This window comes from Pan paniscus, chromosome 1 (genome assembly GCF_029289425.2).
Source record: "Pan paniscus chromosome 1, NHGRI_mPanPan1-v2.0_pri, whole genome shotgun sequence".
Classification (NCBI taxonomy): Eukaryota; Metazoa; Chordata; class Mammalia; order Primates; family Hominidae; genus Pan; species Pan paniscus.
Genome location: NC_073249.2, coordinates 139,895,626 through 139,909,088, shown reverse-complemented (window position 1 = coordinate 139,909,088; position 13,463 = coordinate 139,895,626). Strand labels below are relative to the sequence as shown.

The 13,463-nt window shown below is 36.4% G+C and overlaps 1 protein-coding gene across 4 annotated transcripts in view; it reads left to right on the top strand.

Moving 5' to 3' along the window:
- HS2ST1 (heparan sulfate 2-O-sulfotransferase 1) overlaps window positions 1-13,463 on the top strand; it is a 199,260-nt gene that overhangs the window by 149,163 nt on the left and 36,634 nt on the right. For all 4 annotated transcript variants that reach the window (XM_003805308.5, XM_008969691.5, XM_055116498.2 and 1 more), the window contains exon 2: window positions 11,613-11,851. In XM_003805308.5, coding sequence (XP_003805356.1) covers window positions 11,613-11,851 — 239 coding nt within the window. The remainder of the gene's footprint in view (window positions 1-11,612; window positions 11,852-13,463) is intronic.

Below are 13,463 nucleotides of genomic sequence, written 5' to 3'. Positions count from 1 at the left end.
ACAATTCACTGGCATTTGGAACATTCACAATATTGTACAAGCACCATCTCTATCTAGTTCCAAAACATTACTCCAAAGGAAACCCCATCACCGTTAATCAGGTGCTTTCCATTTCTCCCTCCCCCATTCCCGGGCAACCACCAATATATTAATATATACTGTTTCATTTTTACCTATTCTGGATATTTCATATTAATCTAATTATATATGACCTTTGGTATCTGGCTTCTTAGCATATTTTTGATGTTCATCTATATTGCATTACTAACATATATGAGTACTTCATTCCTTTTTATGGTTGCATAATATTCTATTGCTCTGTATATAGTACCACAATTTATTTGTTCATTCATCTGTTGATGGACATTTGGATTGTTTCTACCTTTTGGCTATAGTGAGTTAGTGCTTTAAACATTTATAAGTATTTGAGTACCTGTTTTCAGTTCTCTGGGGTGGTATATACCTTGGAGTAGAATTACTGAGGTATTTGGAAATTCTGTTTAACTTTTTTGAGAAACTGCCAAACTGTTTTTCATCATGACTTCACCATGTTACATCCCCTCCAGCAATGTATGAGGGTTACAATTTGTCACTTCCTCACTAACATTTGTTATTTTCCTATTCTTTTCTCTTTTTTTTTTAAGTTTTTGGTTTATCTGTTTTTAATTATAGCCATCCTAGTGTGTATGAAGTGGTACTTTGTTGTGGTTTTGATTTGCATGTCCCAGTGACTAATGATGTTGAACATCTGTTCATGTTTGTTAGTCATTTGTATATCTTCTTTGATTATTGATTAGAGACTGTTCTTTTCTAAAGTCTGCATACAGTGCTGTAAATTTCCCTCTCAGTCCTGCCTTAACTATGTCCCACAAATTTTGATTTGCTTATTTTCATTTTCATTCATGTCAATGTATTTTTAAAATTTCCCTTGACATTTCTATTTATTTGTCTTCTGTTCCATTTTTTTCACTTCTGTTTTCTCTTTCTGCATTCCTGTGGGTTACTTATATTTTTTTTTAGAATTGTATTTTGATTTGAGTTTAATGTCTTTATATAGTCTTTTTCATGCTTGTTTTACATATTTTATTATATAAATGTCACCTGTCAGTTCACTGGTATCATTTTACCAATTCAGGTGAAGTATAGAAACCTTACCTCCACTTATGTCTTTTTATTCTCCCTCACTTACGATGTAATTGTTTTAAATATTTGCTCTGCCTTCATTTAGAGCCACATCACAGAATGCCGTAATAATTTTGCTTTCTCTGTCAAACTTGCTTTTGAAAACTCAAGAGGAAAGGGAAAGTTTATTGTATTTACACATATTTTTACTCTCCATTTTTTGTTTGTTCTTTCTGATGTTTTAAGATTTCTTCTTTTATCTTTTCCTTTTTGTTTATTTATAGAGTTTTTTTAGCCAGTCTTTTAGGGTAGGTCTACTGGCAATAAATGCTAATTTTCTTTCATGTGAGTTACTTTCCCTTTCATTCCTGAAAATTATTTTCTCTAGGTATACAATTATTTTATTTCAGCACTTGAAAAACATTATGCCACTTCCTATTGGCTCCATGGTTCGTGATAAGAAATCTGCTGTTAATCCAGTTTTCTCTTGTAGGCTTCATATAGGTGCATTCAAGACTTTTTTTGTCTTTTGTTTTCAGAAGTTTGATTATGATATGTCTTGACATGGATATCTTTGGGTTTACCTTATTTGGAGTTTGTTCAGCTTCTCTATCTAAATGTTTATGTCTCTGTTTAAGTGTGTAAAGTTGTCAGCCATAATTTCTTTGAGCACTTTTCAACCCTGCTTTCTTTCTCCTATTCTTTTAAGACTCTGTGACACCAATGTTAGATCTTTTGTTCTAGACCACAGTTTCTTGAGCTCTTGTTTGTTTTTGTTTCTCCTTTTCTTGGTCTGTTTTCCCACTGCTGTTAGGTTCAGTAATTTCTTTTGTTTTTTCTTTCAGTTCATTAAACTTTTCTTCATCTCTTCCATTCTGCTATTGAACCCATTCACTGAGCTTTTTATTTTAGTTCGCGTATTTCCATTTGGTTCTTTTTTGAGACAAAGTCTCGCTCTGTTGCCCAGGCTGGAGTGCAATGGCGTGACTTCCGCTCACCGCAGCCTCTGCTTCCCAGGTTCAAGTGATTCTCCTGCCTCATCCTCCTGAGTAGCTGAGACTACAGGCATGCACCACCACGCCTGGCTAATTTTTGTATTTTTGGTAGAGACAAGGTTTCACTATGTTGGCCAGGCTGGTCTTGAACTCCTGACCTCATGATCCACCCACCTCGGCTTCCCTAAATGCTGGGTTTACAAGCGTGAGCCACCATGCCCGGCCTGGTTCTTTTTTTGTATCTTCATTTTCTCTACTGAGATTGTATTTGCTGGGGCTTTCCATTTTTTTCGTTTGGTTCAAGCATGTTCATAATTGCTCATTAAAGATTTTTTATCATGGCTGCTTTAAGTCTTTGATAAATTTTAACATTCCTGTTATTTTGGTGTTGGTCATTTCTTGATTGTCTTTATTCGTTGAGTTTGAGATCCCGCTGGTTCTTGGTATGATGAATAAGTATTTTATAGAAACCTGAGCATTTTTGTATTATAAGACTCTGGGTCTAATTATAATCTTCTGTTTCCTTGCTTGGACTCCACTGATACTGCAGAGGTGCCTTGTTACCTGCTGTCTGAGATGAAAGTCCTGACCCTGTACTTGGCCTTCTCTGACATCACCCCATCAGGGATATTGGGCATTGTGAGGGTGGAAGTCTAAGCTCCCTACTTGTCCTGTACAGTTGGTGGGGGGGCCGGTTTTTCCTATGAAATTGGCTACTGTAGAGTGGTTATTATCTAAGCTTTCTATCTTGCTATGCTGTTCCTTTCCTGGTCCTTTGGCTACAGAGAATAGGTTTTTGTAGGGATTCTTTTGTCTGTACCTGTTTCTAGATTGCCAGCTTCTATAGCTCCAAGTCTGGAATATATGAGGCATAAATAAAACTTAGGGCAACTCAGCACTTTATTGTCCTTAGGTCCCAGGGGTTCCAGTAGTCTACTGTCTTCTCTTTTAGAGTCTTACATTTGTTTCATGTATTGTGTGCCAGGTTTTTAGGTGTACTCAGAAGGGGCAACAGTGAAACATAAGTCTACTCCATCTTCCCTTAAAGTGGAAGTCACTGTTAGCTCTTTTTTATAGGATGATTCATATAACCATAACTTGTAAGTTTTAATGGTACCATATGCATCCCTGTTGACTATCTGGAAATCACACAAGAAAGCATTTGTCAGTGTTCAGAATCTCTCTACCTTGCATATAGAAATTTATTTTGTTAGTCCCCCATGGTGATTGTGCTCAGGGAGACTGATTCAAGCTAATAATACTCTTTTTGAGACAGGGGCTTGCTCTGTCATCCAGGCTGGAGCGCAGTGGCGTGAACATGGCTCACTGCAGCCTCAAACTCCTGGGCTCAGGCAATCTACGCACCTCAGCTTCCCGAGTAGCTGGGACTACAGGCATGCACCACCACACTCAGCTAATTTTTAAAAATTTTTAGTAGAGACAAGGTGTTGCCGTGTTGCTCAGGCTGGTCTTGAACTCCTCAGCTCAAGTAAGTGATCTTCCTGCCTTGGCTTCCCAAAGTGCTGGGATTACAGACATGAGCTACCGCACCTGGCCAGGCTAACAATACTCTTAAGAAAATAGTGTATACAGTCAGACAGTCAATTTACTTAATTCTCAGTGATTAGAAAACATTACTTCCATGAGGATCAGATGGTGTTTGGCTGGGCAGTCAGCTCACAGTAAGTGATGCTGAAGCAAGAATCAGTTAAATAGCCTCACAACAGCTTTCTTTTGGTGCATCTGTATTGCTCCCTATTCCTCATTGTGTATTCATTTTATGGGGAATGAGTTACACGTCAGAGCAGTTATTGGAGATGCACACAGCTCAAGATTCATTCCTAGAAAATGCAAAGGATCCAATTTAATTCAGACATTTAATGGCACTGAGCTTTTAGAGCCTAGCTTATCTAGCTCTACAATAGGCATACTTGCCAGGAGGATCTGACTAGACAAATTGATATGCCAAGGCTCCTCCACCCATAGACAATTCTTGGGTAGACACTGCTGGTTTCCCCTTTGATTTCTACTTGCCTTTGATCTTTACTTAGGAGTAACCTATTTTTTCTGCATACTTACCAGTGTCTTTTGGTAGGTTATCATCAGGCCTCATTGTCCTAGGAGCTGTTTTGTTTTTAAGGGTAGTTAATCTAGGGTCATAGACCCCCTTGCCTGTGGTTGGGGTCTAAGAGGAAGCCCTGAAATGCACAAGCCAACCTTGTAAGAGAGCATAATTTTCTCATCATATTCTCAAAGGAGTCCATGATACCAAAATCATTATGAGCCACTAATGTGTAGTGTTGCTCTGCTCTGTTATGCATATATAGTTCAGTCTCTTATAAATCACCTTAGCTTGTCATTACTGAAGTGTTATTATTGCTGATTTCTGTGTTTTCTTACTATAAAGATATGAAAATTTGGTCTTTTTTGTTAATATTTTTTGCTTTGGATTTATTACTTATCTACTTGTTATCAATGTATTTCTTTTTTATTTTAACACTAGAAGTCTCAGTATTTGAGGACAAGACAATTTATTGCTCTTTCTCTTTGCTGTTTCTTATATCCCTCTCGTCCTAAAATGTTACCCATAATATAGAACTATTGCACGTTTTCAGTTCTCTTTTCTTCAGTTATCCTGCAGTCTGATACAGAATACATCCTTGTCATTTTAATGCTGTGTAGATTTTAGTTTAATGTAATGTTTTATACTTAACTAATCATTTTATTCTGTTAATAAATAAAGTCTTTAAGGGCCTGTCAGTATGGAAATAGGTAAATATTACTGTTACCTTTTAAAAGAATTGAGTTTGTTGCTAATCTGACACGTGGAAAAGCATCAAGCTCAGATATGTGCTGCCTTCATCAGGAGCCTGGAAAAACTAGAATTGCCATGGAACTAAGTGTCCATCTTCAGTTGGAAATAATAGTGCCATTGGTGCCTGGCCTGCCTGCAATTTCATGACTCTTAGATTGCACCCCGTGTGATCTGTAGGCTATACATTTCATGGTGAACCTGAGATAGCTTGCATAGCAGATTTTCTATACATTTGGATCTTGAACAATGTGGGAGCTAGGGCACCACTCCCCACCCCTGTGCCATCAAATCTGCATATAACTTTTGACTTCCCAACAACTTTTTTTAAAAATTTTTATCTTAAAAAAATTTTTTTATTATTATACTTTAAGTTCTGGGGTACGTGTGCAGAACATGCAGGTTTGTTACATAGGTATACCTGTGCCATGGTGGTTTGCTGCACCCATCAACCCATCATCTGCATTAGGTATTTCTCTTAATGCTATCCCTCCCCTAGCCCCCATCCCCCAACAGGCCCCGGTATGTGATGTTCCCCTCCCTGTGTCCATGTGTTCTCATTGTTCAACTCCCACTTATGAGTGAGAACATGTGGTGTTTGGTTTTCTGTTCTTATGTTAGTTTGCTGAGAATGATGGTTTCTAGCTTTATCCATGTCCCTGCAAAGGACATGGACTCATCCTTTTTATGGCTGCATAGTATTCCATGGTGTATATGTGCCACATTTTCTTTATCCAGTCTATCATTGATGGGGATTTGGGTTGGTTCCACATCTTTACTATTGTAAACAGTGCCACAGTAAACATACGTGTGCATGTGTCTTTATAGTAGAATAATTTATAATCCTTTGGGTATATACCCAGTAATGGGATTGCTGGGTCAAATGGTATTTCTGGTTCTAGATCCTTGAGGAATCGCCACATTGTTTTCCACAATGGTTGAACTAATTTACACTCCCATCCACAGTGTAAAAGCATTCCTATTTCTCCACGTCCTCTCCAGCATCTCTTGTTTCCTGACTTTTTAATGATTGCCATTCTAACTGGCGTAAGATGGTATCTTGTTGTGGTTTTGATTTGCATTTCTCTAATGACCAGTGATGATGAGCTTTTTTTCATATGTTTGTTGGCTGCATAAATGTCTTCTTTTGAGAAGTGTCTGTTCATGTCCTTCACCCACTTTTTGATGGGGTTGTTTTTGTAAATTTGTTTAAGTTCTTTGTAGATTCTGGGTATTAGCCCTTTGTCAGATGGGTAGATTGCAAAAATTTTCTCCCATTCTGTAGGTTGCCTGTTCACTCTGATGATAGTTTCTTTGGCTGTGCAGAAGCTCTTTAGTTTAATTAGATCCCATTTGTCAATTTTGGCTTTTGTTGCCATTGCTTTTGGTGTTTTAGTCATGAAGTCTTTGCCCATGCCTATGTCCTGAATGGTGTTGCCTAGGTTTTCTTGTAGGGTTTTTATGGTTTTAAGTCTTATGTTTAAGTCTCTAATCCATCTTGAGTTAACTTTTGTGTAAGGTGTAAGGAAGGGGTCCAGTTTCAGTTCTCTGTATATGGCTAGCCAGTTTTCCCAACACCGCTTATTAAATAGGGAATCCTTTCCCCATTGCTTGTTTTTGTCAGGTTTGTCAAAGATCAGATGGTTCTAGATGTGTGGTGTTATTTCTGAGGACTCTGTTCTGTTCCATTTGTCTGTATTTATGTTTTGATACCAGTACCATGCTGTTTTGGTAGTGTAGCCTTGTAATATAGTTTGAAGTCGGTAGCGTGATGCCTTCAGCTTTGTTCTTTTTGTTTAGGATTGTCTTGGCTATGCGGGGTCTTTTTTGGTTCCATATGAAATTTAAGGTAGTTTTTTCCAATTCTGTGAAGAAAGTCAGTGGTAGCTTGATGGGGATAGCATTGAATCTATAAATTACCTTGGGCAGTATGGCCATTTTCATGATACTGATTCTTCCTATCCATGAGCATGGAGTGTTTTTCCATTTATTTGTGTCCTCTCTTATTTCCTTGAGCAAAGTTTATAGTTCTCCTCGAAGAGGTCCTTCACATCCCTTGTAAGTTGGATTCCTAGGTATTTTATTCTCTTTGTAGCAATTGTGAATGGGAGTTCACTCATGATTTGGCTCTCTATTATTGGTGTATAGGAATGCTTGTGATTTTTGCACATTGATTTTGTATCTTGAGACTTTGCTGAAGTTGCTTATCAGCTTAAGGAGATTTTGGGCTGAGACGATGGGGTTTTCTAAATATACAATCATGTCATCTGCAAACAGAGACAATATGACTTCCTCTTTTTCTAATTGAATACCCTTTATTTCTTTCTCCTGCCTGATTGCCCTGGCCAGAACTTCCAATACTATGTTGAATAGGAGTGGTGAGAGAGGGCATCTTTGTCTTGCACCGGTTGTCAAAGGACTTCCCAACACCTTTAAACTTAACTATTAATAGCTTACTGTTGGCCAGAAGCCTGGCCAATCAATAAACAGTTGATTAACACATATTGTATATTACATGCTGTATTCTTGTAACACTATATACTATATTCTTACAATAAAGTAAACTAGGGAAAAGAAAATGTTATTTAACATACAAGAAATAGAAAATATGTATTTTTTATTTTTTTATTTAAAAAATTTTTTTAAGAGATGGGGGTCTAGCTGCATTGCCCAGGCTTGTCTCAAACTCCTCGGCTTAAGCAATCCTTCTCCCTCAACTCCTGAGTAGCAGTAGCTGGGACTACAGGTGCATGCCACCAGGCCAGGCTCTGAGAAAATATGTTAAGTTTTCTATTTGTTAAGTGGAAATAGATTATCACAAACATCTTCATCCTCGTCATCTTCACACTGAGCAGGCTGAGGAGGAAGAGGTGGGCCTAGTCTTGCTGTCTCATGGATGCCAGAGGCAGAAGAGATAAAGGAGGTAGGAGGCAGGAGAAGCGGGCACACTCAGTGTAAATTTTATTGAAAAAGAATCCACGTATTGGACTCGTGCAGTTCAAATCCATGTTGTTCAAGGGTGAACTGCAATTTATTACTCAAAGATGAAGAAAACATTACGACAAAATGTATCCTAAGTATTTTGAATATACTGCCTACATTCTAAGTGCACTGCAAATGTGGCGTAACTAGTTAACTTTCTTCAGTGATTTAAGAAAGCCTCACAAGAGGCTGTACTAACTAGATGTAGAGCATCTTTGCTAAAAAAAAGAATTATAACTATCTAATACTTACTTAGTAAATAAAGAAAATGACTGTATTGAAAACACTCTTATTGATTTTAAGTATTGCCACAGAAGAAAGATAGTAATTTATCATCAATAATAGTTACTGCTGTTCAACTGAGATATGATTTAATATTACTAACAAAATTGTTCTTAATTTTCCATACAATTTTATCTTTTTATGTAGTTTTAGGCCCAACATTATATTAATAATTGTCTTATATATTTAAGCAAAGTAAAAACACTTGAAAAATAGAGAATGCATGTAAATACTATTTGAATGAGGAAAGTAGTGATTCCAATATTTCTACCTTCTCATAATTTAAGACATTTCTAAAATTGTATGAAATACACAGTTTATATGATTTAATACACATAATGAACCAAGAATAATAATCACTTTTTAAAAACGTTTGTTTCATGGCCCTGCTGGAGGTGTAGCAAAGTTGATGAGGTAATCTTAAAACAATTTTGCAGTTTGTCTCATGTTTTTTATAGATAAAATAGATACCTGCTTATGAAATAACACAAAAAATCTTTTTTTCTAAGTATTTGATTTGAAGAAAAAACTAGTGTGAGTAAATTCAGCATTGTTGATTGTAAGTGAATCTTTTTTTTCTTTAGCGCAAACTCCTACTTGTGTGAGTAGGTGAATCTTTTAAAGGCAATTTCACATATGTCTGTGTTGCTAGAGGAAACCTCTCACGCTTCTGTCAGCGCTTAAATGCCAACACCACTGTTGTATTTCCCTTAGTAGAAAAGGGGAGGGTGTTTGGACGTAACATTACCATAATAATTTTGAACTGTTTAGAAGATAATGTTCCTTTAAAATTGTTGAATATAATAATGTTCAGGCCAGGTACAGTGGCTCACACCTACAATCCCAACACCTTGGGAGGCTGAGGAGGGAGGATCACTTGAGCCTGGGAGTTCAAGACCAGCCTGGGCAACATGGTGAAACGCCGTCTCTACAAAAAATACAAAAATTAGCCAGATGTGATCATGTGCACCTGTAGTCCCAGCTACTTGGGAGGCTGATGTGGGAGGATAACCTAAGCCTGGGGAGGTCGAGGCTGCAGTGAGCCATGGTCACACCACTGCACTCCAGCCTGGGTGACAGAGTGAGACCCTGTCTCAAAAAAATAATAATGTTCATAGGTTCTCAATACAAATTAGTTGAATTTAATCTAAGACAACTTCCAAATCTTGTATGGATGCTTATCGTATGTTACCTTGATTTGTAGGTTTATTTATAAAGCACTATTGATTTAAAAAATAGTATGGTATGTGCTTCTTTAAAGTCTCTCCTGGCTCTTTTTTCTTTCTTATTCTTAGTTTATTTTATGGATTATCTTTTCCTACTTGCCTTTTAAATATTGGTATTATCTAAGATTCTATCCTAGGGTCTCTGTCTGTGCTACATACTGTATATTGTCTAGGCAGCTTTCTATCTGCTACTTGAACCTTTATTCTCAACTGTACACCTATAAACCCAATTATCTTATATCTCCTGGATGACCCAGGCTATCCAACAGTGTATTCAATATTAAGCTCATTATGTCTTTCTCTCTCCATTTTCAGTTCATACCTTCCCCCAGAATAAAAGAGTATGTATATTTGCATATAAATATATAACACATACGTATATCTCTCATATATGTACTTCTGTTTTGGAAGGCCCACTGCTAGTAAGCAGCAGGCCTGGAATTTTTAATTCTGGTTTTTTGAATGCAAATCCTCAGCTCAGAGTGTATTCTATATAACATGGTGTCCATATCTTTTCAACCAAAATCAAAGATGCATGCTCTGACAATATTTGAAGTCTGCACTTGTTGCTGTAATTATACCACATGCTTTTCATCTTACTTTATTAAGTTGTCAGCATCATAGGGGACACTAATAACCACACATACAATGTAAAACTGCAATTATGATAAATATAATGAGACATGTAGTATAAGATAGATGAATGTATATTTTTTAAAAGATAGCCGGGCGTGGGGGCTCATGCCTGTAATCCCAGCACTTTGGGAGGCCGAGGCGGGTGGATCACAAGGTCAGGAGTTCAAGACCAGCCTGGCCAAGATGGTGAAACCGTGTCTCTACTAAAAATACAAAAATTAGCTGGGTGTGGTGTCGGACGCCTGTAATCCCAACTACTCAGTAGGCTGAGGCAGAGAATTGCTTGAACCCAGGAGGCAGAGGTTGCAGTGAGCCAAGTTCGAACCACTGTACTCCAGCCTGGGTGACAAAGCGAGACTCCGTCTCCGAAAAAAAAAAAGATGATTTGACCTAGTCAGAGCTATCAGATGCTTCCCTGGGAAGCAATTGAGTTGAAATGTAAAGGTTGGGTGGGGAAATGGAAGATTGTTCAAGATAGGTGAGATAGCTTGCACAAAGACTTGGGGGTTAAGAGAGTACGTGCTATATGTGTAACTATCCCCGTGCAAAGTATTTGCAATCTTGCTAGAGATTTCACGCTCCTCATTTCCTTCTTTCCTCTCCTTTTCTTGCATCCTTATTCATATATATTTATAAAAGAAAAAATATATATTTGAATATATATTAGAATGTATAGATATTTGAATATATATATTTGAAGCTGAAGTTTGCATTAAATAGAGAATACTAGAAAGCAAAATGTAACTGCTTTTGAAACCACATAGCAAATAGGTGATTTTAGAGGAACCATGAAATTTAAGTGAAAAGCATAGCCATGTGCTAAACATAGTTTCTAATGCAATACCAAAGAGAAAAAGGATTTATGGTAGTATTGTTTCTACCCTTGTAAGTCATATTGTTTCTACTCTTGTTAAGTCATATTAGCGTTTATAATCACTTTATAATCACTGTCCTGCTACAGTTTTATAATTTATAATCACTTTATAATCACTGTCCTGCTACATTTTTATAAACCAGAGAATAACTAAATCGGGTAATAAATTTCAAAACCTTTTCTTAAATTTTAAGTAATTTCTCTTCTAAGTGCATTTTTATACCGTGAAGTTTAGTATTCCATGCAATCTTTGTGTGTTTGAGAATTAATTCAGGCTGTAGGAATTCTATTAGAATGTAAAGTGACTTTTGAACTGCACTGAAGTACTCTGTGGTCTGTGCTATTCTGCATTTGTTGACTCTTTATTCCTTTGTTCTTGATATACATATGTATTATCCTTCATAAGGAATTCTGAAGCTTTGGTCCTCAAAACATTTCTTCAACAGCTCTTACCTAGTTCTTGAATAGGAAGATTATGTTCCAGGCTGTACAGCTGTTTTAGAATCAACTAGATCCTCTTAGAAACCCAAGCAATTTACCCATGTTTTCCATATCCCTTGGTTCTTTGCTTTTGTTTTTTGTTTTCTTTTTTGTATCTTTTCTAATCATGGTCCAAAGTTCAGTGTTCATAACTTCCTTATAGTGTCCTTAAAAACTTAGTTCGTATCTGTTTTTCTTTGCAGAAAGGGCTATTGCAAGACATGAAGTCCGAGAAATTGAGCAGCGACATACAATGGATGGCCCTCGGCAAGATGCCACTTTAGATGAGGAAGAGGACATGGTGATCATTTATAACAGAGTTCCCAAAACGGCAAGCACTTCATTTACCAATATCGCCTATGACCTGTGTGCAAAGAATAAATACCATGTCCTTCATATCAACACTACCAAAAATAATCCAGTGATGTCATTGCAAGATCAGGTAATTACCACTTAAGGAATGCCCAAATATTTTCTAATACTTCCTCACTCAAATTTTCTAGCTCAAGGGGATAAAGTATTTTAAAGGGATGTGAGTGCAGATCTCAATGGATCATAAGCCTTTTAGGGGAGAGGGCCAGCTAACTTTTGTATAATTTTACTTGACAGTATTTGACACATTTCCTTGCATATAGTATGTACTCAAATATTTGTGAAGTAAATGAATTAATGAATAGCTTGAATTTTTGAGAAAACTGATGTTCCTGAGCATAGTATCCTTTTAAAAATATAATTTTGGCATGATACCCTGCAATAAAAATTATTGTCTCAACTTATGATGGAGAAATATTTGATGGATACTTGTATTCAATTTTGTGACCAGCCCCTCTTTACTAGATAGAGATAGAGATAGATACAGAGAGAGTTTATATATACATTGCTTATAAATGTGTATATAGTTTAGTTGTGGCTTCTTCAACATAGTCTTACCTTTTAAATTCTCACGAAGTTTTAGATAAACAGATGAATAAATAATTTTGTGAAATGGTTTTAAGAAAAGTAGAGGAAATTATCTTATGAAATAAAATTTGCTCATCTCTTTAATAGTAGTAGCATACATTTCTCCCACACCTGGAATTTTGACTGCAATTATAAATAAAGTTCTCTCTATAAATATGGAAGGCCATGGGAATTCCACCCCATGAGAAGGAAAGATAATGTTTGCAAATACTACTTAGGATCAAATACCAAATTGGAGTAGGCTTATTAGAAAGATATTTGTGATGGTCCTGTAGTTACAATGATATTTATCTGTTTGAAAGCAGTGAACTTGTTACAGAATTGATTGTCATCTCACTATTTAGCATAACTATAATCCTTACACTTAAACAAGAGAATTGCATTGATACACAAGACTAAGGTTGGCTTTCTTGCTAGAGAGCTGTTTGTAAAGGCTAGTAGTTTATGGTATGTCATCTGCCCATGTAATTTTTGGCTTTTTGCAGAATCCTGGAGTATTCTTTTTCGTGGAACCAAAATTCCACATCTGTCGGCCAAACCAAATAACTCTTCTATGAATGAGAAGAAACATGAGTTGTTTTTAGCTATGTGTGTCATAAAAACTATTCATTATGTAATATTGTGTATCTCAAGGGCAAGTATCCTAAATATTCTGTTTTTATACAGTGTGTAGTAGGTTTTAAATCTTTTTGCATTACTGCTTTTCAAAATATGCTTTGGTTTAAAAGGAATATGTATTTATGCTTAGATAATAATTTCAGATTTATTCAGTAGTACTTTTTAGAAAAATAATGTTAATTTGTTTGTTCAGCATTACAAAGTCCTGGTAACTGCAAGATGTCTGGCAATGACATTAACCATTATTTTCATGAAATATAAATCTGGAGGAGCTCACCACATATGACATTTATAGGCATCATGTAGTAGTATATTTTCCCAGTTGCATTTGGATGAGATAAAGCTTCTGTTTTTCTTTTAATAACTTGTTGGTTATATATAGGAAAAAAAAACAGCAGGAGAGAAGCATAAATGCTATCTTAAAAGCAATTGGATTGCATAATGACCAACACTTAAAAAATGTTTGTGTGGGGCAG